The 27,801-nt window shown below is 40.6% G+C and overlaps 1 protein-coding gene across 2 annotated transcripts in view; it reads left to right on the top strand.

Annotated features, from left to right (window-relative positions):
- WDR48 (WD repeat domain 48) overlaps positions 1 to 27,801 on the top strand; it is a 49,121-nt gene that overhangs the window by 14,219 nt on the left and 7,101 nt on the right. For both annotated transcript variants that reach the window (XR_008444130.1, XM_054021231.1), the window contains exons 6-16: positions 5,433 to 5,521; positions 5,901 to 6,002; positions 6,689 to 6,913; positions 13,272 to 13,346; positions 14,898 to 15,000; positions 17,129 to 17,226; positions 19,370 to 19,477; positions 19,959 to 20,055; positions 22,139 to 22,234; positions 25,369 to 25,474; positions 26,755 to 26,842. Coding sequence is in view for 1 of the 2 variants with exons in the window: in XM_054021231.1 (XP_053877206.1) it covers positions 5,433 to 5,521; positions 5,901 to 6,002; positions 6,689 to 6,913; positions 13,272 to 13,346; positions 14,898 to 15,000; positions 17,129 to 17,226; positions 19,370 to 19,477; positions 19,959 to 20,055; positions 22,139 to 22,234; positions 25,369 to 25,474; positions 26,755 to 26,842 (1,187 nt within the window). In the remaining variant the exon portion in view is untranslated. The remainder of the gene's footprint in view (positions 1 to 5,432; positions 5,522 to 5,900; positions 6,003 to 6,688; positions 6,914 to 13,271; positions 13,347 to 14,897; positions 15,001 to 17,128; positions 17,227 to 19,369; positions 19,478 to 19,958; positions 20,056 to 22,138; positions 22,235 to 25,368; positions 25,475 to 26,754; positions 26,843 to 27,801) is intronic.

Consider the following 27,801-nt stretch of genomic DNA (forward strand, 5'->3'; position numbering starts at 1 on the left):
ATATACTAAAAGCATTGTTATTTGCTTACAGGTACTAATAGTATATATAAAATATTCAGGTAATTCTCATCATTAAAATAAAAAAGTAATCAATCTCAGTTCATTGCAATACATAATCTTAGCTGAAAAACTAGAGCAGCTGATAATTACAGAATCTAGAATACAGGGAAAATCTCTTTGAACATAATATAATGAGCCTGTATTTCATCTAAACTGAATAGAGCTTTAGCTTCAAAAGCTCTTAGCTTCTCAATTAATAAATTGTAGTATTTTTCCCATAGGATATTAGTTTAGTGCTTTTTCTGCATATTGTACTTCCCATCTTCTGTATTTAGGCCGAAGCAGAAATGAATACAATTAATCTTTTAAAGAAGAGCTTGATAAACATACCTAATGCCTACTAATGGAAGGACTAAAGCTTTATAGTCTACAGCTATAGGCAGTTATAGATACAAAAGGAGAGGGCGGGGTAAGGTGGGAGTGAAACTAAGGAGGTCTAGGAGCAATGCCCTGGTGAATCCCAGTTAACCCCAGCTACTGGGAAAAGCACTGTCAACAGATCCTTTTATTTATCAGAGGAGTAGCCGTGTGAGTCTGTATCCACAAAAACAACAAAGAGTCCGGTAAAGATTAACAGATTTATTTGGGCATAAGCTTTCATGGGTAAAAATCCCACTTCTTCAGATGCATGGAGTGAAAATTACAGGTGCAGGCATAAATATACTGACACATGAAGAGAAAGGAGGTTACCTTACAAGTGGAGAACCAGTGTTGACAGGGCCAATTCAATCAGTGTGGATGTGGTCCATTCCCTGTGATGAGGAGGTGTCCATACCAAGAGAGGGAAAATTGCTTTTGTAGTGAGCCAGCCACTCCCAATCCCTATTCAAGCCCAAATAATGGTGTTCAATTTGCAAATGAATTGTAGCTCTGCAGTTTCTCTTTGAAGTTTTTTTTGTTGAAGTATGTCTACTTTTAAACCTGTTATTGAATGTCCAGGGAGATAGAAGTGTTCTCCTACTGGCTTTTGTATGTTACCATTCCTGATGTCTGATTTGTGTCCATTTATTCTTTTACATAGAGACTGTCTGGTTTGGCCAATGTACATGGCAGAGGGGCATTGCGGGCACATGATGGCATCTATCACATATACTAATGTGATAGAGGCCAGCCAATGCCCCCCTGGACAGGATTGGTCCTGCTTTGAGCAGAGGGTTGGACTAGATGACCTCCTGAGGTCCCTTCCGACCCTGATATTCTATGATTCTATTATTCGTGTGTCAATATATTTATGCCTGCAGCTGTAATTTTCACTCCATGCATCTGAAGAAGTGGGCTTTTTACCCACAAAAGCTTATGCCCAAATAAATCCATTAGTCTTTAAGGTGCCACAGGACTCCTCGTTTTTGTAGATCGTCTTTTTGTGAATCGGTCTTTAATATCAGCTTCTGTTTAGCAGATGTCTTACATGAAGCACTACAAAGCATTACCCCCTGCACTAAAAAATAAAGCGGTTAAGAGAGAAACTTTCTCTTTTTCCTTCCTCTAGTCTAGAGCATTCTGGCTACTGAGAAGATGAGTGGGTCTCTCCTACATTGTTGCCATAGGGTTCTGAATAACAGCAATGAAAATGACCTGTTTTGTTAAGTTTACTCCTGCACTGTTTGATAAAGCTGTGAGCAATAGCAGAGACACTGAAGTTTTGTGTGTGTGTGTGTAATCAGGAAGAATGTCGTTTTGGTTTACATTCACACTGAAAGATTAGGTTACCATGAGGGGTAGAAACACTTTTTTTTTTTTTTTAAATGAAAGCAAATATTCTGCAGAAATTTATGGCTGAGGCTCTGCTAAAGAAGAGTATCTCACTGATCACTGGTGGGTGGATTTTTTTCAAGCCCTGTTTTAAAGATTGTGTGCTTGGAATGAATGTAATGTAACAGAACATATAAACAGTTTGCAGGAACATCGAGTTTTTTAAAGACAGAGAATGTATACAGTTCTTGGTGTTGTGGCAGATGGATATTTTATCTTGTTCTCTTGCTTTTGTTTTTGATGGTTTACTCCAGTAATTTTTCCTGAAACCTGGTTATTGTTGAAGTAGTTGGGAGTTTCTATTTCCAAGTAATCTTTGCTGACAACTGTGGATAGGTCATCTTCTAGCCTAATGGGTGTGGATGCAAGAGTAGCTTAGAGATTTACTAGCTGTCTCATAGGAAAACATTGTAAGGCTGTTGTAGATCAAGTGAAGATAGGCTTATTAGAAACTCCTATAGTGAAATTGGGCCAAGTTGAAGCAAATGAACATTCCTATAAATAATTCAAAGGCCATTTTTTGACCCGAGATCAAAGAAGGTAGAGAGAATGCTTCAAAGGCAGTAGAAACAAATGTGTGTCAGTGGAGTTCAGTCACTAAAGATTCCCAAAAGAAAAAATGCTCTAGTTTTATCACTCTTCGTAAGCACCTGATTGTTCAGTAAACAGTGTTCCTAATGGGCTAGAGAAAAACATACCCTATATGCCCCAGACGCCCTTTGAAACATGGGCCAGATGTAGAGCTAAATTCTACCCTCTCTTCCTGCCTAACTCTACAGACTTCACTAGGTTTTATAAATGTAGATGTGGGCAGAATTTGACCCTAAATTTCTTACCAGACTGAAAGGAAACGGTATAAGGAACCTGATAGTAGACAAACCCTTGTTAAAAGGGTGTATCCATCAGTCTTTCTAGATGTAGGCACTCTAATTCAGATGGAAAAGTGTTTACTTCTGAAGAAGGCCACCTTCAAGAGGGAAGGTGTGAAATTTCTGTTTCTGGCAAAATTTGTACTTTTGGATGCTTTACAATGAAGAGACACGATATCTATTCTCCTTTGTCCACTTGTGTATGTAATCGAATGCTGCATATTATGAAACTGGAAGAATAATTTTTTTTGACTGGTAATATCCTACCACAATATGATTATGGCTGCTGAGCAAACAGAACAGTAATTTTCTAATATCATATAATATAAATATATGTATGCAAAGTTCATTGAAATCAGGCATGTTGTTTTTCTATACATATGTGGCATATCTACTCAGTGTTTCTCAAATGTGATCACCAGGGTCTTTTCTTGCTGCCACAGCCTCATGGGCAATGACTGGAGGTAGGAAGGGGTGAAAGCAGTGGTCCCCCTCCCCCAGAGCCACCAGCAGGGGTTGGGCCCTGCTCTCCTCTGGAGCCACAAAGGTCAGAGAAGCAGGCAGCCAGTGAATTCCCCACCTTCCTGGGTGCGGTGAGGCTCTGGCTTCAGCCCTGGAGGGACGGGCAGCAGGCTCCAGTCATGGGGCTTCAGGCTCCAGCTGTGGATGCCGGCCCTCGGCTTACCACCCCCCGTATCATCCCTGGCCTCTGCTGTCTTCCTGGCCCCCCATTCACCTCCTTGGCCCCTTCTGTCTCCCTACCCGCCTCCCCATCCAGGGCTTAATTTGTCTCCTGGCTTGACAGGGCTGAGTAAGTCTGCTGTGACAATTGATATTTGTATGTATGTTAATATCACTTTTCACAGCCTCCCAGCTAGCTAGTAAGTCTGCTGTGAAAAGTGATATTAACAAACATACAAATATTGCTTTTCGCAACAGCAGACTTACTAGCTTAGCAAGTTTTTTTTAAAGTAACCTAAAAAGCAAAAGAAGCAACAACAAAAAAAGACAAGAATGTGCACAGCACCTTATTTGTGTTTCTGTTCTGTTTAAGTCCAGTAAAGAAGAGAAACAACTGTACATTATTTTTATCATTGAGTCTGCAAAAAAAAGCTCTACATAAATAAATTAGAATGATTTGGAGATGTATATGTGCATATTTATCTGTTTTTCCTAAAGTTAATTGAGTATTTTAGGGGAAATTGTCAGTTGGCACTCTGAGGCCACCAAAAATATTGTTGTGAGAACCCCTGATCTATATTATGGATTACATACAAAGCTGGGAGCACATGGGTTTTTAATATTGAAGAGAAAAATATCTGCTCCGTATCTATAGACTAGACTTACAGAGTAAGACCAGTTTTCATCTAATATAAACTTTGAAATGACTGAGTTGACAAATCTCATCTTGAGGGGTTTGGTCCAGTTTGTTGATCTTCCATTGGTTCTGCAATAAGAGTCTGAGCCAAAGCATCTTGATTATAAATGACAAAAAAGGCTTTGCATGAAAGGTTACACTTAAAATAACAATACCAGATGATTAAGAGGATACTGAAATGAAGCCACAAGTTTTTCAAGTAGACAGAATCTTTATGCTGCTGCATGGTGAGCCATATATTAAAAACCTGGTGGAGAATTCATGTACTGTACAGAAATACTTACAATACCTTTTGTTGCAATAAACACTATAATTGCTGTCAAGTGCCATTACCACCATTCTAGTCGTGCCTATGCCTTAGCTCAGGGGTAGGCAACCTATGGCACATGTGCCGAAGGTGGCACACGAGCTGATTTTCAGTGGCACTCGCACTGCCCGGGTCCTGGCCTCCGGTCTGGGGGGCTCTGTGTTTTAATTTAATTTTAAATGAAGTTTCTTAAACATTTTAAAAACCTTATTTACTTTACATACAACAATAGTTTAGTTATATATTATAGATTTATAGAAAGAGATCTTCTAACAACGTTAATGTATCACTGGCACGCGAAACCTTAAATTAGAGTGAATAAATGAAGACTCGGCACATCACTTCTGAAAGGTTGCCGACCCCTGCCTTAGCTATTGAATTTCTTTCTGAAACTGAGGAAGTTTGAGGGATGGTTGACTCCGAACTCCTCTGATGTTTTTGTGTCCCTACTCCTCCAGTATTGGGGAATGGAACGCCTGCACTCCTCCACTGATGGATCCTTACAGCCTTCTACACACACCCCTACATTTTGGAGAAACAGCAAGTTCTTTGACACACACATCCCCACCCCACACTACAACTTCCGCGATGCACGCATCCCTAACCTAAAAGTGCTATGTCTGCTCCACAGGACTAAGGAAAAGGTTCCTTAATCTATAAAATACAATTTTAGAAGTGGTGGGATTGAATTTCCAGATGCAAAATTTTAGTCTGCGTGGAGTTAACATAGAGGGTCAGAGAAGAAACTGCAGACAGCACTCTAATGATTCTAATGCCAATAAGTGGTGGTGCAGTGGTATCATGATTATAGTGATTCTTTTACAGAATTGCAAATCAGGAATTGAGAAGGCTTTTTCTAGCAATATGTTATCCATATTCTTTTCTATTAAAAGTAATTCTAGATAGTTGGGTGGGGACATTGCTGTCTTTTCACATAGGACCATCATACTGACTCAAAACCTGCAGTTGACTCTTGAGTGTAGCATTTTCAAGTGTATGGTAAGTGTTTGTTTTTTGACAAATGGAGAAAGCAAAGCATTAATACTGTTATCTTATTTTGCAATAGCTTCTTCCCTGAGTGGGAACAAAGATTCCATTTACAGCCTTGCAATGAATCAAATGGGAACAGTAATTGTATCAGGGTCCACTGAAAAGGTAAGCAGGACCTGGTAGAACTCTTTCAACCTTAGTAAAATGATTGCTAATATTATTAGACACTGAGTTCTAATCTAATTCTGAATTGACTCTGCAATAAATATCCTCTTGTTTAACTTGTCATGATTTGAAGTAAATTGGTCTTGTTGTAAAAACGTAAAAAAATCCCTGCTGCAAATACTCCTGATAGCAGATAACATGTTAGGTGTTTGTGAGTTTAATAAAGTATAGGTATCTTGCAAAAGCATCAATTTTTTTTTAAACTTTTGGAATAATCACTTATTTGAAGAAATGGGAGTTACTTCAAAGATCTCTTCATATGTAGGCAATGCCTGTGTGAAAAGAACGACATATGTAATTATCTTATCTACTTTGACAGGTTTTAAGGGTATGGGATCCAAGGACTTGTGCAAAGCTGATGAAACTTAAAGGGCACACGGATAACGTAAAAGCTTTGTTGTTGAACAGAGATGGCACACAGGTATGTGTTGTCATTTGAAGCACAAATATCTTTCACTAAGGTTTTTCTTTAAAGCTCTATAAAAAAGTTACACTTTTTCAGTACAGAACAGTTTTTTATGTAGAATATAGAAATATTTTAAATAAATATTTAAATAAATAAATATTATTAAAAAATAATATTAAATATTTTAAATAAAACTTAAAATAAGTTGGTCTAAAAGTGAGTGCTCTAATCTAAATATTTTAAACTAAATTAATAATCTGTAACTTTTCGCTTTACTTTTGAAGCATAGTTGTGACCTGTAGCTAAGAGAATTGCCATAAGTAAATTGTTAAAGAAATGAGTTTGTGATTTCACATCTTTATATTTTATCCTTTATTTTACTTGTAAACTAATATAGGTTAGTTCGTGTTTGGGGGAGGGAGACTTGTGGGAGGGAATAAAACAATTAATATTATTTTGTCTCCGTCTCTCTTGTTGACATAATGTACAATATATGCATCAGGTAAAGAAAAATGTGACCAGAATTTTTAATTTGCAATTCTCAGTTTAACACAGTCTTAATAGAAAAATATGAATGTAAGATTTCTAGAGCCTCCATATAAGAACTGTTTTTTGGTTTTTTTTTTTTTTTTTTAATAGTCACTTTTTTCCAGGTAGTTACTGATATAGTTTAAGTTTTAAATACAATGTTTGTTGCTCAGTGTCTTTCAGGCAGCTCTGATGGAACTATTCGTCTATGGTCCCTTGGCCAGCAGAGATGTATAGCCACATATCGAGTCCACGATGAAGGTGTTTGGGCTCTGCAGGTCAATGAACCCTTCACTCATGTTTATTCAGGAGGAAGAGACAGAAAGATTTATTGCACAGATTTACGAAATCCTGATATCCGTGTGCTCATCTGTGAAGAAAAGGCACCAGTTCTTAAGGTAATTGATTTACTTAAAAGATTGCTACAAGTTTGATCTTCCATAAGAGCTTTTGGTAGCTCCTAAAATGCAAGATGGTAAATAGAATGACCTTGATGTTTAAGGTACACCGTCTTATAACGTAACAAAGCTGGAAACCCTTTGGACCATTGCATTTGTTCTTAGGACCAGTAAAATTTTCTAATTACTAGTCCTGAAGAGAGAATTTTGATCCCTGGTAAAATTTTGACTCTAATGACGATTTGCAGATTTTCATTCTCTGAAAAGGACTTTTTAGAGCCTTGCATTAGAGAGTGAGTTGCTCTGAGAATTATTTCCATTAAGAATTATGGAAAGAGAGTTAGATTTAGTGGTTAAGTACTCATGTGTTTGGAAACCAGCTTGGCTCTCCCCCTTGGTGTGTATGTATTTCAACATCCTTTAGTTACAGTGTTGGTTACATCCTATTTCTCAAATATGCTAATTGGAGGCTTTTTCCCTACAATATCAGATGTGGGTAACAACTGGTAGTTTTGTATGCTGCTCAGTATTCTAGAACAGTGGTTCTCAAACTTTTTTTTTCGCGGACCACTTGAAAATTGCTGAGGGTCTCAGCAGGACACGTAATGATCTTTCCAAATGTTGTTTGTACCGTTAGTTAACGATTGTAATGCGCTTTGGATAAAAGTGCTAAATAAAAAAAAATTAAATGTTTTTTGGTTCTACAGATAAAAGCACACAACTCATATTTTAATATCAATAGTCTTACCTTTCTAATGCAATGGATGGGCCCTCTCTCCCCTGCTGCAGCAGCCCCCGAGCTTGGGCTGGGAAGGAGTGGGGGCGGGTCTCTCCTCTGCCCTAGCAGCCACAGTTCTGAGGCTGGGAAGGAGAGCCGTCTCTCCGCAGCAGCCGCAGCCCTGGAGCTGGGGAAAGTTGCCTCTTTCTCTGGCTACCACAGCCCTGCATGTCCCAAATTCCCCCCGCCCCCTCTTCTCACCCCACTGCACCTTCCGAGCTACCCCCTATTCCCTTCAAGGCCACCACCTCACCTTACATGTGCGTCTTCTCCAAGGTCCAGGCACCTAATTAGTGGCGCCATGCCTGCCCGGCTCCACTAGTAAAGTGGGTGGCCCTTCATTTTCTCTTATGCGGCTTCTCAGGTGCGCACTTTAGAGGGAACCATCACGGACCACCTGAATGGAGCTCGCGGACCACAGTTTGAGAACCTCTGTTCTAGACAATCTATAACTCATTCATATGAAAAGTGTACACTGTAAAACATAGTTATACTTAATGTGTGGTCTGTTATGTAACAGAACAGCTGCAAATGTAACTGTATGTAAGAATATATGTAAAACGACCAATGTTCACTAAATTAAATTCTTATTTGAATGTATGTCTGTGGATCCCACTATAGGTGTGTGTGTGTGTGTGTGTGTGTGTGTGTGTGTGTGTGTCATGGACACAAGCTCGGAATTGTTTGAATAGTAGTGTCCTTGGGTGCTGTGCATGCACCTTGTTCCTCCTTGTGCTTCCATCCAAGGGCATAAAGGGCAGAGCAGTGGCAATCCTGCCTCAGTTCCCTCTTACTGCCCGTGGCAGCAAGACAGAACTTGGACAGTGCCCAACCCACTGTAGTTTTTAGAGCTTCAGTCTCAACCCTCTTGTGAAGAAATTCTTCTTCACCCTCATTATTTTCTTATTTCTCATTGGATGTTCCAAAGAAAAAGGGATAGGGAGACCCTCTATACCCTGCTTCACAGCAAGGTGAAGTAGTTCATACCAACCACCAGTATGGCAGATTGTAAAGCCACAGGATATAAATTTAGCCCACCGTGTGATGATCCTATCTTTTTAATCATTGGGCACAATAGATGTCTTTTCTGACTCAGAGAACACCCCCCAGACAAGTGCTCCCTCTGCAACTGCTTCTCGCTCCACACCTTAAAATTGAGAGAGATGGGACTCAAAGCAATCCATAAAGGTCATGTCTAATCCTGGAGAAGAGACATCCTCCAAGCTGGAGTTGAGGAAGTTAGCTATGGCAAGTGCCCCTGGGCACTGTGCCTCTGATGCCAGCAGGGAGAAGAAGCCCTAAAAGGGTGTCAAGACCATTAGTGCTAGTGCTGACCCTTCTGGCACCATCAGCACAGACTGCCTTAGTGCCAAGTGCATTGGCATCAACCCCAGGGCAAAGAGACTTGGCTCTTATACCATCCACTTCAGACACCAAGTAACGTACCCACGCTGAGCACAAGCACAGCTCAGTGCACAGTGGGCACATCCCATAAGGAAGACTCAGAGCATTCCTCCAAAGACAAGTCTTCCAAATCCTTTTCAACATGAAGGGTTGGAAGCAAGCCATCAGCCACAGAGAAGGTTTGGGAGACAGTTTGGCCAATAAGTGTACAATTTACCATTGGGGCCTTACTGGTGCTATTGGGGCCCACAGGTCCCAGAGTAGAGCTCCATCTGTGTGCCAGAAAAGAGGAGGTCTCAGTCACCATGTGCATTAGTAGCCAGGAATTCCACACTAGAACCAGAAGAACCTCCCTGTGATGGAGCAGATGTGGCTTAGGACACTTTCTTATTGCCTCTCCCATCTAACAAATCCTTCTGTTCCCCAAATGAGGCTGTCACCTCAGCCCTGACTCTGGTCATCAATAACTTTAGGGCTGCTCAGGATCTGTTTTGGAGGATAGCTGAAACTTTGGATGTTGAGACAATGGTGATTCAAAAGAACAAGCACAGACCTGTTCAATTACCTCATTTCCTTGGTGCTGACAAGAATTGTCCTTCCAAACAATGAGAATATATTGGACTCAGCAAAGGGTCTGTTGCATGCTGCAGTCTCCCTTTCTCCTACTTCAAAGTGAATAGAAAAGCTCTATCGAGTCCTGTTTGAGGGCTTCAAACATTTTATGTGCAACCAACATAAGGGTCTCTTGTGTTATCTGCAGGTCCAAGGGGAAAAAAACAGGTCCACCAAGGGGATTCTAAAAGATCAGTGCTCCAAGAAATGAATTCTGTGGCCAAAAGGCCTAGTTATCAACCTCTCTCCTATTCAATAGTGTGAACTACCAAGCCCTGTTTGTGAAATGCAGTTTTCTGATTGATGAGGGAGAGGGTGATCCCCTTCCTAGCTAGGCTTCCTCAGGACTTGGGGACGATGCAAGATACTCCATCAAGGAGGTTCACATGGTAACGAAAACCATGCTACTATTGGCAATGGATGAGTCGGTGGCCTCTTGAACCATGACTACAGCAGTTTCAATGTACCACATTTCCTAGTTACAGGGTTCTGGGATTCTGAAAAGTCCTGGTGACTGTAGAGGATGTACCCTTTAAGGGCATGAAGCTCTTCAGCAAGCAGATATATGATGTGCTCCATTCCCTCAAGGATTTGAGGATGCCCTGAGTACAGGGGAAGAGGCATCTACTCCCAATATTTCATTATTCTGAACAAGGGGATCTTCATCTAGGCCTACAATTGAGGAGTTTGAACAAAATGTATACACTGCCTCATATTTGGGATGATAACACTTGCTCCATCATTCTACCGCTTCAGATTTAGGACTGGTTTATAACTTTTGACATTAAGGTTGTGTACTTTCATCCTGCCATTCACCTGGCCCATAAGAAGTACTTGAGATTTATGCTGGGGTCAAATCATTGCCAGTACAAGATACTGACCTTGGACTCTCCACAGCATCCAGAGTCTCTGTCAGATGCCTCACCATAGTGGCAGCACACCCAAGGAAAAGGTGCATCTATGTATATTTGTATATAGATGACTGGCTGATCAAAGACAGAATCACATCAAGGAATGCTGACACGACTCAACTACATTCTCTCTACGTTCACATAGCTGGGCCTTTTGGTGAGCTGCAAGAAATTATCATTTTATTTTATCCTGTCTCAAACAATAGAGTAAATTGTGACCAGGATAGAGTCCACAACTGCAAGGGCTTACTTGCCAGAAGACCGATTCCCCTCCCTTTTAGTGATTACTGAACAATGTGAAATCGCAGTCAGCTATGACGGTACAGACTTGTCTCTCATTATTAAGCTATATATCTGCCTATACATATGTGAAGCCACTTACCAGACTTGAGAGGAGATTGCTACATCATTGGCTCAGATGAGCCTACTCCCCTGCACAGCATCCAATTAGCAAGAAAGTCCTAATTCCACTCATGTCCTTGAGCTACTGAACTATTAGCTGTATCCTGATAATATGCAAAAAGAGATACAGTTCATGAGCTTGTAACCTTCCAGGGCATTAGTCATAGACACATCTGGGATGAGGGAATCCTCCTGGACCCATCCACAGGTACAAGGGATGTGGGGTTTTTTTTGTGTTTTGCTTGCTGAATGCCTTCCCCCTGCAAACTCCCCTCCTTCCCCCAGCTTCCTGCACCTGTCGCTCCTCAGCTTCAGTGGAAGGGATCACTGTACAGGGAGCTGCTCCCCCATACCCAGACCCTCCCGCCAAGCCTCGACCCCTCCCCTCCCCCCCCACACACTCAGAAACACACAGTCCCCCATGAGCCCCAGTTCCCGTGCATCTGGACCACCCTGATGAGCCACCCGCACCCAGATCCCCGCCACACCAAGCCCCAACCAACCACACCTGGATCCTCACCCCACTGAGCCCCACTCCCCCAGCATCTGGACCCCGCCAAACTCCCCACACCCAGACCCACCTCTGAACTCTATCCCTCCACACACACTCAGATCCCCCTCCCTCACCCCCCGCTGAGCCCCAACCACCTTCACCTGGACCCTCTCTGCAGACTCCCATTACTGTTGCATCCAGAACCCCTTCCCCCCGCCCCCTCCAGCAAGCCCCTGTGCATCCAGATCCCGCCCCCTCCCCCTGCACCCGGATCCCCCACTGAACCGCCTGCACCCAGATTGACCCACACAGAACCCTCTCAACCCAGACCTGGATCCCCCCACAGTAGGCCCCTTTACACTTGGATTCTGCTTGTCCACACCTGATGCACCAGGCACTGAAGTGCAAGGCCCTGGGGTGTTTCTGGATCGGGCCCGGTCCTTGTGCTATGTCAGGGTTGCGTGCAGCCTCACCGCTGAGTCTGTGTCCCGGGGGGAACTGCACAATGATCTCCCACTTCTGTACAGCCAGTGGCCTGTGCTCCCCAGTGCAATGCTGGAGCCTCCACATGTATTTGACAAAATTTGCAGTTTTAAAATATTGTATGCAGAATTTTTATTTTTTTGGTGCAGAATTCCCTCAGGAGTAGATAATCTTAACTTACCTGTGTTTTTCCCTAAATGCTTTCCACACACAAAAAGCTTGCACTTTGGATGTATCCATGTACCTGGTAATGTATGTATTCAAGGGGAGGGGGGATTACAAAAATTTTCAGCAGTGTTTCTAAGTCTGAAGAAAAAAATATATATTGTATTTGAGAAATAGTATATGATCATGTAACTAGACTGTACTGTGATGCATACTCACAAAGGAGAGCAGAGTTAAGGTTGTATAGGGCTTTGGCACAACTAATTTTGCAACAGTAACATTCTCTTAATTTAGGAAATTGAATACAAAAATCTAAGGTCTTATTTTTTAAAAACAAGGAAAAAAGATGAGGGAAGGAGAATGTCATAGCCGATCACTATTTGGCTATGTACCATTGGAACAGCTGGGACCCGAGGAGGTGTATATTCTAATGCACAGCTAAAATGCATGAGCAGTCTGGTCTTCCTTAGCTGCATGCTTTACTGGCTTAGCAAAAGAAACATATTCAAAATGTACTGTGCATATCTAAAGTTTAGTTTTTAAAGGGGTCAAAACCTGGAAAATCTCAACTGAAAATGAAATTTAAAAAATTGTGATCACACATAGGGCTAGAATAGAAATGTTCTATAATCCTTAACGAGGATGGATCACTACTGCTATAGTAAACCAGCAAGTGAATCTAATTTTCTGAAATTCTACATATTTAGTAGTACTGAGCTTTAAGTGTATCTTTTAAAAATGATCATCCTGTCAAATATTAAAATCTTGTAGTTTCGAAACATTTTAAACCACAGCTGATTAGCTAAAAACAACTTAAACATATTCAATATTTATTTAAACTACACAATTTCTAGTCACATCTAAAATGTTTTTAGAGATTTAAAATAGTTTTTATTGTTTGTAATGAAATTTAAAATCACTGATAAAGTTAAAAATTACAATTAGCTGTTTATTGTATTGAAACTTGTATCTCTTCAGTAAGCTTGAAGGTAGTACTGTTTCTGGAGCACATCTGGCAATGACTGGAGGTCACTCGAAAGCAAAACATTCTTGAAAAGAAAAAAGTTAAACTTGGGGTATTTAAAAGTGTTCTGTGGTTTAATTATTCAGATGGAACTTGATAGATCAGCTGATCCTCCTCCAGCTCTTTGGGTTGCAACAACTAAATCTTCTGTCAATAAGTGGGTGAGTGGTTTTCTTTTGTCCATTATATGGCTAAAATTTAAGTTCAGTATGAGTTTAGTATAGGGCTGTCAAATTTTTTTTAAAAAAATCACAATCTCACGATTTAAAAAAAAAATCGCAATTAATCTCGGTTTTAATCTCATAGTTAAATAATAATGGAATACCAATTAAAATTTATTATAAATACTTTGGATGTTTTCTCTACATTTTTAAATATATAGATTTCAGTTACAACACAGCATACAAAGTGTACAGTGCTCACTTTATATTATTATTTTTATTACAGATATTTGCACTGTAAAAATAAAAGAAATAGTATTTTTCAATTCACCTCATACAAGTGTAGTGCACTCTCTATCGTGAAAGTGCAAATTACAGATGTAGAATTTATTTTTACATAACTGCTGTCCTGGAGTCATCGGGGCGATGCTCTGGAACTACACCATATGAAGCCAGTCAGGACTCTGGAGGAACATGCCTCCTCTCTCTGAACATACTCCAGGGCAAGAAGCTTACACAGCTTTGAGCTTCCTGGGTCTGACCTCACGCATTCAGCATCCCCTTCCACATCGTGCACTTCCCACAGCGAGTCCGCCCGGGCGGGGTTCCTGGGGAAGCCAAAGGGCCCTGCACCCCAACTCTGCAGTCAGACGTGACTCTCAGCCAGCCGATAAAACAGAAGGTTTATTAGTCGACAGGAACACAGCGTAGAGCAGAACTTGCTAGCACAGAAATCAGTGACTTTCATCCAAGTCCATCTTGGGGGGGAGGGGAGGCCAGAGCCTGCGCTCTGGTCCTCCCCCTGTGCCCCAAGCCAGCTGAGACTGACTCACTTCCAGCTGCCTTGCCCCTGCCCTGCCCATTGCTCCTCCTCTGCCTTTGTCTCGCTTCCCGGGCCAAGAGTCACCTGGTCGCATCCCCCGCCTGGGTCTCAGGTTACGAAGGGGCGGCCAGAGCATCCATTCAGGCAGCTGGAGTAGCCCCGCAAAAAAGTCACACACCCTTATTCCCACCACCTAGACATTGGTGCAATACACAGGGAAACTGAGGCACACACCGCATTCATGCAAAACAGTAAGACTCACATAGACTCACATATAACATAATAAGGGGAAAATCCCCACTACGTCACATCTGCATTCAAAAACAAAACAATATAAAACTTTAAAGCCTACAAGTTGAAGCATGAACAGGCATATGAATGTTTAGCATATCTGGCACATAAATACCTTGCAACACTGGCTACAACAGTGCCATGTGAACGCCTGTTCTGGCTTTTAGGTGACATTATAAAGAAGAAGCAGGCAGTATTCTCTCCTGTAAATGTAAACAAACTTGTTTGTCTTAGAGATTGGCTGAATAAGAAGTAGGATTGAGTGGACCTGTATGAGGTGAGAGACAGGCTTTTGGGTTAGCACAAAAGCTTGTCTCTTTCACTGACAGAAGTTGATCCAATAAAAGATATTACCTCACTCACCTTGGCTAGCCGTGTTCATAGGTTTTAATGATCTCTGCAAATTATGACTGTCATGCTTTTGTCTCTTCTTTTAGACTTTGAAGGGAATTCATAATTTTAGAGCTTCTGGGGACTATGACAATGACTGTACTAATCCTATAACACCTCTTTGTACACAGCCTGACCAAGTTATCAAAGGTAAACGGATCTTTGAGAACATCTCAAAAAATAATATTGCTAGCAAAAATGGCAGGTGAAGAGGGTAGCGTGACAAATACGGGACCTGTTCCAAAGCACATAACATTCTTTTGGAGCCTTTCCATTGTCTTCATGGGGCCCTGGATCAGGCCCATATTTATCTGAAAATGCAATATAAAAATTTTGCAATATAAAAATTTAGTATGGTATGTGAACATTAAGTGGAAGAACAACAGAAATTTCCACTAAAAGCATTTAAACTGTTCTCTTATAAACTTAGTGGGGCGGGAATGTGTTGGAATGGGAGGGGTTTGGGAGATGGCTCTTCTAGATATCACCCATTCAACCCGGTTGCTCATTCTAACTTGGTCTATCAGAGCTGATGGTCAAGGCCTTTGAGAAAATAAGGGACCAGTCCCATGGGTTGGGTGCTAGCCAGGAATGCTGGAGACTTGGGTACAATTCCCTTCTCCATCACAGTCTTCCTGTGAGATCTTGGGCAGTTCTCTTAAGATATGTCTCCACTGCAGAAAAAAAGTGTGGTTTTTGGGTTCACTAACTCAAGTTCCCTAATGCTGTTTAAAAAGCAATGAAGACGTGGCAACCTGGCTTTTAACTTGGGTTAGCAGCTCAAGATAAAGTCTATAAGGAAACCTGGGGTTGAACTTGAGCTGCTGACCTGAGTTAAAAGCAGAGTTGCTGTGTCTTCACTGCTACTGTAACCTGAGTTAGCTAACCTCAGTTAAAAACACAGCTTTTCCTGAAGTGTAGATATACCCTTAGTCTCTATAAAATGGGCATAATACTACTTCCTTACATTACCTCACAGGGGTATTGAGGATAAATATATTAAAGATTGAGTGCCTTATATGCATTTAAGTACCTTAGATAAACGATATGACCAAACCACATGTGAAGATGGATAAATATACATGTCAATCATAACCAGGGCAATTTAGCTAAAAAAATACTTTTTAGATGCTAAAAATTTTAACTTTTTATATTCAGAGAAGACATTTTAATAAAGTTATAATAAATTAAGTGCATGAATGCCTTGGTATTTTGTCTCTGCTATAACCTGAACTACAGAAAATAGCATGTTTTGTATAATAGTATCCTACAACTGTGTGTGTCAGGCATATTTTTAGCTTGTGAGGTGAACAATATAATTAAAAAAAAAATTCACTAACCCTTCTCAGCCTTTGATTTTAGGGTTATTGTATTGGTACTTTGTTAACTATGACCATAATGTAAGATCTGTGAGTGATTAAGAGTTGGAAATGTGATTAGTTATTTCAGATAAATATCAAATACTGCTCCCTGTTAAGTATAATTTCAAAATCATTGTCATAGTTAAAGCTTATAAATGACATAAGACCTGCTCTAAAGCCCACTGAAGTCAATATGGACGTTTCCATTGATTTCAAGGGGCTTTGGATCAAGCTCATATTATAGTCTCTGTATAGAACCTTTTTCCTGTATTATATTATCACTGCTGTATAGCAGCGGTTCTCAAACTGTGGGTTGGGACCCCAAAGTGAGTCACGACCCCATTTTAGTAGGGTCACCAGGGCCGGTGTTAGACTTGCCGAAGCCTAAGCCCAAACCCCATCTCCCGGGACCAAAGCCTGGGCAGCAGGGCTCAGGTTACAGGCTCCCCACTTGGGGCTGAAGTCCTTGGGCTTCAGCTTTGCCCCCCCGCCCAGGTCAGCAGGGTTTGGGCTTTGGCCCCTCTCCACCTGGGATGGTGGGGCTCAGGCTTCAGTCTCCCTTCCTGGGGTCACGTAGCAATTTTTGTTGTCCGAAGGGGGTCGCAGTGCAATGAAGTTTGAGAGCCCCTGCTATATAGCAATAAACTTGACTGAAATTGGTTATTTTATCTTTTGAGTATATTTCATAACAACCCAAAGTGGGTTAAGCAATTGACTATACAATATATCAACATCATTGTTCAAACAGATGTAGATATGCATATATGCCATATATTCATTATGTGCTGAAATAGCTTCATGCCACATTGGTGGAGCTGAGGAATAGCCCCTACTTTTGTAGCAGTCTAACGTTGTTGGTTTTTTTTTAATTAAATGAAAAGGCATTGCTGACTTTATGTCTTCTTTATAACTGCTAGGGGGTGCTAGTATTATTCAGTGCCACATTCTTAATGACAAGAGACGTATATTAACCAAAGATACAAATAATAATGTGGCATACTGGGATGTATTGAAGGTAAGTGTAAAATTTTGGATTAGACATGTATTAATGGATTTCTGGTCTTCTGTTTCCTTTGCTATTTGTCTGCATGTGAGGTGATGATTGGAGAAAATAGGGTCCTCATTGTGCCACAAAACATAGTACAAGTATTTTTTAAAGACTCTCATTGATAAGGGATGATATTTGTCTCTTCTGCTGCATTACTGTTCATTCTTACATGAATGTGTTTAAAATTCTGTCTTTAAAATAAAACACTGAACACAATAACAGTGCATGGGGGGAGGGAAACAGATGGACATCAGTTAAAACATTATCATTAAGGCTATGATTTTTTCACGGCGGTCGCAGAAGTCATGGAATCCATGACTTCCAGTGACCTCTGTGACTTCAGCCCACGGTGGCCAGGAGCTGTGTGGGGCCTCCACAGCTCCCAGCCTTTGCGGACGGTGGGGGCTCCCCGTGGCTCCCGGCTGCTGCGGGGGCCCTCCTAGGCAGCAGGGGCCCACGGAGCTCCAAGTGGGCCCCTGCAGCTGCCTAGCCACTGTGGGTGATGTGGTGGCCCCACAGCTGAGCTCCCCATTTTGTCATGGACATTTTTAGTAAAAGTCACGGACAGGCCATGGGCTTCCATGAATCTTTCTTTATTGCCCGTGACCTGTCTGTGACTTTTACTAAAAATATCCATGACCAAATCTTATCCTTAATTATCATCAATAAACAGCACAAATCAGAAAATGCCAGTTCAGGTTGCATATTTTTGCATATACCTTCTAAAAAACCTGACTGTTGTGGGATCTGCTTGGATCTTTGGTAACACTTTCAAAAATGCCTGAATTCCATTTACAAAAGTGACCGGCACTTAGGCTCCTAATTCTCTCCAAAAGTCAGTGGGATATGGGCTTTTAAGGCGTGTAAGTGCTTTTGAGAAATTGGCGTTTTCTCTTGATACATGGAATGCTCCAGACAAGGTTCTATAACAAAGTGCGGTACCCTACAGTGCCTTAGAATCCATTATAGACTGAAGAAACAGGGATGGAGGTTGAAGAGTGTATTTGTAATAACAGTCTGCTTGAAGAATTCCAGAGAGAGGTGAGTAACTTTTCTTTCTCCCTTTGTAGACTGTCAGTACAAATTGGGGAGATTCACTAGCAGTAGGAAATTGATGAGGAGGCTATCTAATCGCGCAACTATAGAAAACTGCATTAGATCTCTTGGCCAAGTCCAGAGATCAGTGTTGCGTAAAGGATGAACTGAGCACCTGATAGCATCTTTACATATTTCTCTATTGGAACATTCCAAAGGCATGCCCTAAACATAGTTGAATGCACCTTGCCTTCAGGGACTGGGATACCCACTAGCTCACAAGAAGTTTCTCTATAGATTCAGTCCACTTTAAAACTGGGGATCTGTACTGAGTATATTTAAAGCAAAGAGAGAAGAGTTACTCACTTTTGACTCCACCCTCCATCCCTACTGCCTGGAACCTACATTCGATTCTGAGAGAGTGTAAGGAACTGAGAGTAAATGATGGTTTTGGTGGGGGGAGGGTCATGTCTTATACCAGAGTTTTCCATGACTCAAGAGAGTATCTTAGAGCCATAGCACTGCTCAGACCTTACTAGAGGTTCCAAACTTAGCGTGCAGGTGCACTCCAGTAGTGGGGGGAGGAGAGGAGGGTGTCTTTACTGACAAGTCTAAGAACAGGTAAGTAATTCTTTCAGATTAAAAAGGAAGTTAAAAATAAAGAGAGCATTTCAAAATCCATTTTTGTATTAATTTGTCAATAGATCAATAAATACCACTATCAGAGTATCATTTTTATAGAACTAGTAGATGCTGAACTTGTAATGAATAGTATTAATATTCATTCTGTTCCTTTTTTCTTTGATTCAGTCAAAGTTTTTATTTTTTTTAAATGAACTACAGTTCAAGGCAAGGCAACGTTCAACACTGGGGAAGAAGTTTGTTGTTTTGAAGTAGTGCTTCCATACTTCTCTGTTTTAGTGTTTGGAGGGCAGTGGCATCAAGCTATCAAGAAAAATAAAAAGCTTACTTAGCATACAATTTCTGATATGCAAATTAAAGGTTTTAACAGTGGATATGACTGCATACTCAGTATTAAGAAACTTCCACATTTTTTTAATATTCTGGTGTACAGGCATGTAAAGTTGAAGACCTTGGGAAAGTAGATTTTGAAGAAGAAATTAAGAAGAGATTTAAAATGGTGTATGTGCCAAACTGGTTCTCAGTAGACTTAAAAACTGGGGTAAGACACAACTTAAATTCTTTCCTAATTTGGGCGTTTGTCATTTCATATGACCATTCATGAAAGCATTCACATATACACTTTATTAAGCAACCCTTCTGTGAGCCATATAAAGCTTTGACTCTAAAATTTAATTTAATGTGTCTGTGGCATAAACTATATTTTGATTATCTGATGTATAATTTATCTTTCAATCAACATGTCAGTGAATGCTTCTTGGATCTTGATAACTTGAAAAGTAGTTAATTACAGAATTCTTTGTAAGGAGATAATGTTGGTTTAAACTAATCTTGTACATTGCAATTACTAAGGTAATAAAATTTGACCAATGGAGTGTTTGTAGACAATCTGTGTATAATCAAACACTGCCATATTTCGTAGTTGCAGTTTAGTGTGTCTTCGGTGTATATATAAAAGAAACCTGCAGGATTCTTAATACAATATTCATATTGTATTCCTCCCAATGGTCTTCTTTTGACAGATGTTGACAATTACTTTAGATGAGAGTGACTGCTTTGCAGCTTGGGTCTCAGCAAAAGATGCTGGGTTTAGCAGTCCAGATGGATCTGATCCAAAATGTGAGTTTTAATTGAAATTAACATTTCATTCAAACAATACAAAACCCCGTTACATAAATTAGTACATTTCTGGTAGATGGTAATTTTGTGCTTGCTTGGACTTCCCCACTTTTCTTGAGACTAAATCTTCCAAATGACTCTCCAATGAAAATGCACTGAGATGCTTTATAATGGCAATCTTGTGTTCACTTTGTCTATTTCATTTGTCCATTTCATTTTCCTTCAAAAAGCAAAATGAAAAATGCTAGACTGGAATTATTACATGAAAGATCTGAACTAGAGAATAATATTGTAATAAACTCGTATCTTAAAATAATTGTTAAAAACAATTCAAGCTGATGGGCATTATAGCAAAATTAGCTTTTTCTGTAAGACTAAAGACTTAAGGTCCAAATCCACAAAACAACTTAGGCATTGCAACACAGAGCACGGGAGCACCTAACCTCTAGGGTGCTCCCAGTGGAATCCACAAACCAGAGTTGGACACAGGACTCCCTGCTTAGTGCATGGAGAGAGTTAGGCACCTAGGAATGGGATCCACAAAAGCCATAGTGCTAGGTGAGGAGCTGCCTAAGCTAGCCAGTAGCAGATGCCAAGGAAAAAGGTGTATCCTAAGCCCTGTCCGTCAAAGGGAATTAGGTGCCTATCTCCATTTAGGATTCCTAGCTGTAGATCCCTTCTTGGAGTCAGGCATCTAAGCTGTTTCTTACAAGAAGAATGGCAGCACACACCTAAGTCCATGCAAAAGCCCGAGGGGGGGTGTGTGAGTGGGGAGGGTATCGGAAGTGGCAGCCACCCGTATAACCTTTAGTCCAGTGGTTAGTGAAATCACCCAGGAAATGAGGGACTCCGGTTCAATTCCCCCCTGTGCCTTGAGAGAAGACAAGATTTGAACAGGGTTCTCTCATGTCTCAGGTGAGCATCCTAGCCCACTGGTTCCCAAATGTTTTACCAAAGGCAACCCACCAACAGCTTTGTTTTTCTTTTGTGACCCATCATTTACGTATATGCACTCTCTGCCCTGTTACCACAACCCTAATCCTGGCCCAGCATAGAGGGGAGACCTAGATGGGTGGGGCTGGGGTTGAAGGGCAAGCTCTCCTGCCCTGTGCAACCTGATGCTCGAGGTCTCAGCACCACTCAGTCTCTCATGAGGGGGCACTGGCCAAGCCAAACCTGAGTGGTTGCTGCAGCCTCGTGTGCCAGGTCGCAACAACCAGAGTGGGGAACTGGGCCCAGCCCCACTGTGGGATGAGGTCAAGGCAGGCTTGCTCACCAGTCTCCTCCTCTTCTCTCCACCCCAACTGAAGCTTTCTGCCAGGCCAAGTGTATGTTTGCCTAGGTCAGGGTCAAGTGACAAGTTCATCTGGCCCTGGATGTGGCAACCATCTAAAACTTTCCCATAACGCACAGGTGGATTGGGATCAACTATTTGGGAAACACTGCCCTAACCACTGAACCTAAAGGTTAGGGAGGTTGCTGCAGGTGCCTCTTCCTCCTTTCCCCCTCGCAGTTTTGTTTGGAATTAATGTGCTCAGAGCATGTCCACCAGATTGGGCCCAGCCATCAAGTTAGGCAAAGGAATGCCTAGTTTCACATGGTTCAAAGATCCTTCTGGGGCTTAGGCATGAGATAGGTATTCAAGCTCTTCGAGTGAGGCAGCAGTGCACGTACCCAGAAGCAGAAACTTAGGTGTCATAAAGACTTTATTGGAAATTTAGGTGCCAAAGGATTTTAGGCACCTTCAGGTTAGTAGCCAGGGTTTTGAGGATTACAGTGGGAGTTAGACACCTAACTCCATTTGTGGATCTGGGCCTAAGCCCCTGACCTTGAGATGAACTCCACATCAGTGGACCTCAGTGCCAGCATGGAGTTCATTGCAGAATTGGGACCTAACATTTTTTTAAAATGTTTAATTTCTCTTGCATTAACTTCTTAAGCTTTGATAAGAAATACAAACAATTGGCTTATATTAACCAGCTGTGAATTAAAAACATGGAGAGTTGTCTTTTTTTTCTAAACTGGCTGTATGTGTCAGTGATTTTACATAATTGTATTCTGTGTTTTTAATCATGTGTTATAGTGAATCTTGGAGGGCTTCTACTACAAGCTCTTCTAGAGTATTGGCCTAGAACACACATCAATCCAATGGATGAAGAGGAAAATGAAATAAATCATGGTTAGTGTTCACCTGTACGATATAGGAATCTTTCAGTCCTTTTGTCTCTATCGTTCATAGCTGTTTTGTTTTATGTGAGTTTTTACAGTTGTCTCTACACGTACAATAGCTTTAATATAACATTGCTTTGGAATGTTTCAAGTAGCACTCCACTGACAATAGTGCTGTTTAAAAGCCTTTGGAACTCCACAATAAAGAGGAAACAATTGAAAAGCTGATTCTGCATTGAGGGCGAATTTACAGAAATGCTATTAGTTGGCAGTGGGAAAAAAAATTCTGGTAAAATTAAGAGGCTGGGCTTTTAAGGGAGAGAATAAATTCCTTAAGTTCTAGACAGGGCAGAGGAATGGAAGTAATTCAGTTATGCTTTTCTGGGTAAGCGTCCAGGGCACATTGTCTAATTTGCTTCTAGACATTACTGGTTAGTGTAAACTAATAAATAGCAGTCATGTTTGTTGGAATGTGTTATACTGAATGGGTGTTGAAAATAGAATTGTGTACTGACCCAGGAGGCTACCTTCTGGAGTAATCTACAAAGGAAAGGTGAGGTTAACAACAGGGTTATGTAAATGGCAAACAAGATAGGTGGGTGGATTTGGCAGAAAATAAGAGAAACTGTAGCTCAAAGGCTTGGAAGCTGATTGGTAGAGCCTTTCACTGGGACACAAGTTCACATCCAGCCAGGGCCAAAGCAATTCAAAAGTTTTCGGTGTCCATTGGCTATTTAATGGTCATCATAAAATGAGGTGGTTTAAAGTCAGATGTCTTACAGATGTTTACCTTACAAAACTATTAGTTTTGGTAATCTCTTGGCTCTTTTATCAGATTGGCCTTCAGCTGAAATCCTTATCATGTGTTGGAATAAATTTAATGTGGAAATTGGAAAAAGTTTTCTAACGATTGGAGGAGTGAAATTCTGGAACAACCTTCCAATAGGAATAGTTAGGACAATCTAACTAGGTTTAAGCTGCAGTTTGATAAAATTATGAATGGAATTATATGATGAAATTGCTTGTTATAGCAAGTGACTGGACTTGGTGACCTAGGAGGTCCCTTCCAGTCCTATGTTCCTATGGATTATGTGGGTTTAGCTACTATTTCACTCACAGTGTGGTCTCAGAATGGGATTGAGGCACTCTGTTAGGCTATTTTTGGGGCTCTTGCATTGTTACTTCCTGTGCTGTGTATTTAGAAGGCTTAAGGGCTTGTCTTCACTACCGTGCTAAATTGGCGCGACTGCGATTGATGCAGCCGTGTCAACTTAGCGCATCTGGTGAAGACATGCTACGTCAACAGGAGCATGTTCTCCCACCAGTATAGTGTGGTGTAGACACCATGTTAAATCAATGTAAGTTACATTGCTCAGGGAGGTGGTTTTTTCACACCCCTCAGCGACATAACTTGCATCAACTTAAGCAGTAATGTAGACAAGCCCTTAGTCTTGAGGTGGGAAGAATAAGGAGTGGCAATTTACAAACTTTCCAAGTATTAGAGACATGATTCTCCTATAGACTCATGAATAGTACTGTACTTTAGTAGGACTAGTCAGGTAAATAAGTATTGTAAAACCAGGTTCTAAATTTGCTCTTAAAATATTAAAATTTAACAATACAAAGCAAATACTTACTAGTGGCTTGGGAAATCAAAAGTGCACTGAGGGTCTCTTGGATCAGTGATATTGTTAATAGAGAGCTGAGGGACCACACACAGACTGTGGATAGGCAAGCTGAATACTAACTATTTTAGTAATAAAATACTTCATTAATTTTGTAGTCTGGGGAAAAAACTCAGGGAGAAAAGTGTTCATAGTTTCCCTGGAGTCAGCATTATGGAAAATAAGTTGGAGGACACAGGTTTGAAATCTGCTTATTAACAAAAAGGGATGTCTCTTGGCATCTAGATTGTGTTTATGAAGCATTTAAGAACAGGGTCCTGATGCATGCTGAGGTAGCACCGTTCCCTACCTTACTTCCAGTGGGATTTTTTTTTTAAGCTGAAATTTCCACTGCTTCCAAAAAAGAGTTTGATTTTTTAAAAGTAATTCAGGGGGGTAACACCAAATTATTTTAAAGAAATTTCTAAAACCCCCAAATTTCTCCCTTCTAATTTCTAGAATGATTTTATTTTGTTTCTGATGAGCTCCGGGCATGGGAATATACAATAGTCTTATCTCTAGACTCTACTCTTGGCTATGAATTCTGATCCTCCATTTATTTTATGCTTTGCTCATAAATGAGCTAAGCAGTCTTTTTGGAACTCATATGATCCACAGGAACCCATATTATTCAATTTTCTGGTACTGTATGTTGTAGCGTTCAACAGAACATTACAATTTGGTAATTGGTGGATTTCAGATACCACATAGTAAGTCTGGGTTCTTTTCTGACTGAAAAGGATTGCATCCAAACAGTTTTTGCCCACATTTTTCAGAGAACTTTACATTGCACTGCAAAATAATTATTATTTATCAAATAATTTCATTTTGAAAGCTGTAGTCAGTCTGTAACAAGTGAATCACCAATACTGCTCTTTTAATCTGACCCTCTGCATTTGAAATGTCATTGGTCACTTCTAGTTGTATAGTCCATAGACGTGAACCTGATCAATAATTAATGGAATGTACAGTGCAGTGAAATCAAGATGTCTCTGTCAAGTTCTCCTGGTCCTCTGTTTCAGAGTGGTAGTTAGGTGGGAAAGCAAAGACAATGCTTGTTAAGACGTTGCTTTGGATGTGAAATAATTGCCTTTGCAGAATGATTCTTTTTCTTGCTCACCTCTAAAGTAAGGGTCATTCAATTCCCCCAGATACTTACACCTCTGTATTGCTCAGAAACTGGGGAAAACTGATAGTAAATCAATGTCCCACTCATGGCCCCTATTGTCTTGTACATCAGACATTTGAGATCTGCCTCCTACAAAGTTATAATGTAGTAATTGTGCTTTGGTATTTCTCATGAAATATTTAAGTGTTGGAAATTCTGGTTTATGAGAAATCAACACTTCATCTTTGCATGGGTTTTGTTTATTTCCTTTTTTTAATTCATCACTGTATTGAAAAAAGACAATAACTTGTGTTAGTCTGTATACTTGGCTCTAAAACTAGGTATATAGTCTTGGTGTATATTTTTCCATAGTGAATGGTGAGCAGGAGAACAGAGTACAGAAAGGAAATGGATACTTTCAGGTACCACCGCATACACCAGTTATCTTTGGTGAAGCTGGAGGACGCACTTTGTTCAGGTACAGAAATTCAGAGAATGCAGTGTGGCTAAAGCAATAGAATTATTTTTTTGGACAATTTCAGAAATTAATCAATGTCCAGGAAATAGAAGCTTGACCATACAAAGTTGGTTTGTGGCTGATAATATCATTCCATAGTCAGACTAGGAACATCTAGATTCCAAATCATCAAGACATGGTGCATTACAAGGTCATGAATTGTACAGTAACTCTTACAAGGATTTGTTGATTTATAGCTCAGAGCACTTCCTGTACACCATCCTTCCTATAGACCAGTTAATGGCAACCAAAAGCTGATTCATTTTCCTCCTAAAACTATTAATGTACCCCTTTAAGTTCTAGCAGGGCTTAATGTATAATTGTCTTTTATTATGGTGCTGCAGTGTTAGTCTGCAGGGGTGAGATTTTTTTTTTTCTTCTGATCCACTGGTCTGGGGATCTTCTCCTAAAAGTGTATTTGCTGGTCTATCAGAGTGCTCTTAGGTCTGACCAGTCAAGTAATATGAGATCTTATCATGCCACTCTGATTACCATCCATCTTGTCTTTTACACCACTTTGATTCCAGCATGACTTTAGCACCTAATATATCATGATTAATATCCTGGGATGCCAGGCTTTTGAATGTCATAAAGCATTCATGTTTATCCCTGGTAACCAAATATATCTGTTCTTAAATTAAGACTAGTTTTCAGTCTAGATTTCTTCGTTTTCCAGAACTGAATATAGCACATCCCAAGCATGGGAGCAGTGTAACTTTCAGATCACAGGTCATTCAAGTAAAATGAGCATACATTTTCAATTTAAAATGAACCCCATTCCCGCAGCTCTTAATCCTTTTGAATTGTAACTAAGGATTCCAACCCTTCAGTTTGATCTGCACTGGCAGATGCTTATGTCTACAGAAAGTTCCATTCAATCAGTGGGGCTCTACACAAGGGCAAGGGTACACCCACACACATCAAACTTGAAGGATTGGAGCCAAAAACTGCTAGAATGTATATACTTGTTTGTTTATTTTAAACAATTTATTTTGAATTTAAAGTGCATTTAAACAAAATCCCTAAAACACTAATGTTGCTTAACTGGTGGTTATGGAACCATTATTTTTTTCATCTGATTAACAGATTGATTATTTTACTAATATCTGTATTTGCCTATCACTGTTTGTGCACACTTTTTTGATCTTTGCATTTAGGTTCTGTAATTTATGTGCTGTACAGCAATTTTCTTCTCAATGCTGAAATGTATTATTTATTAAACTCATTTCTGTATATTTTAGATTATTATGTCGGGATTCAGGTGGTGAAACTGAATCTATGCTGCTTAATGAAACTGTGCCCCAATGGGTAATTGACATCACTGTGGATGTAAGTGTCATTAGGTATAGACTTTCCCCTTCTTTTAAAGGTGAACTGCAAAGGAATTTAATAGACTCCAGCATCTCAAGTAATGTATATTGAATATCTTCAGTAATCAGACCTAATGGGGTATTCAAGGCATTACTAGCTCAAAACACTCTTCTCATATACCATTGAAATTCAGCCTCACTACAGGTTGCAGGCACCTGCCCATTGTAAATCCCTACTTCCCAGCATGCACTGCGCTTATGTTCCATAAACCAATAGGAACCAGAGTGATGCGTCAGATAGAGGTCTCCTTCAACCTAATTTTAAAGCCTGGCCTTGACTCAAACCCAATCCAGGAGTGTCAATTTGTCATTTTCAGAACCAGCCCAAACCCAACACTCCCTACCCCCAAACCTATGTCAGCAGTATAACATGGGACTTGGCCTAGTGGGGGTTTGCCAGTCCCCATGTCTGTCTTCTATCTCCAGCTGCTTTCCGCCTGTGGGCTTGGCATGGTAGAAGCTGTGTGCCCCACTTCTGCTGGCTGCTGCCACTGTGCAATGAAGTAAGCATGCTGACAAATCACAACCTCCAGGTGCTGGTTGACGGTGCTGACAGGTTTGGGGGGGAAAGTGTTGGGTTCAGGTTGCATCAGTTCTGAAAATGACTCAGCATTGTCAGTTTGGGTCTGGGTCAGGTTTTAAAATTAGGCCTGTGAAGATCTCTATCTTAAACACCACCTTGGCTTCCTGTCAAACGAGCCAGCTTCATGGGGTCTCCTGGTTGACGGGGAAATGATCAACATAGTGTCTACTGGGGTGTCGCTTGTTGGCATATTGAAATAAGATGAATTTGGGGGAGTCCAAGAGAAAAAAAGGTACATTTTTTGAGTTAGAACCATACTAAATATCCCTCGTAGCCTGGTTGGGGTGAAGTGTTCTTCACATGTGTCTGGAATTTGATTCAATTTCTTAACAAAT

This window comes from Malaclemys terrapin, chromosome 2, assembly GCF_027887155.1.
Source record: "Malaclemys terrapin pileata isolate rMalTer1 chromosome 2, rMalTer1.hap1, whole genome shotgun sequence".
NCBI classification, from domain to species: domain Eukaryota; kingdom Metazoa; phylum Chordata; order Testudines; family Emydidae; genus Malaclemys; species Malaclemys terrapin.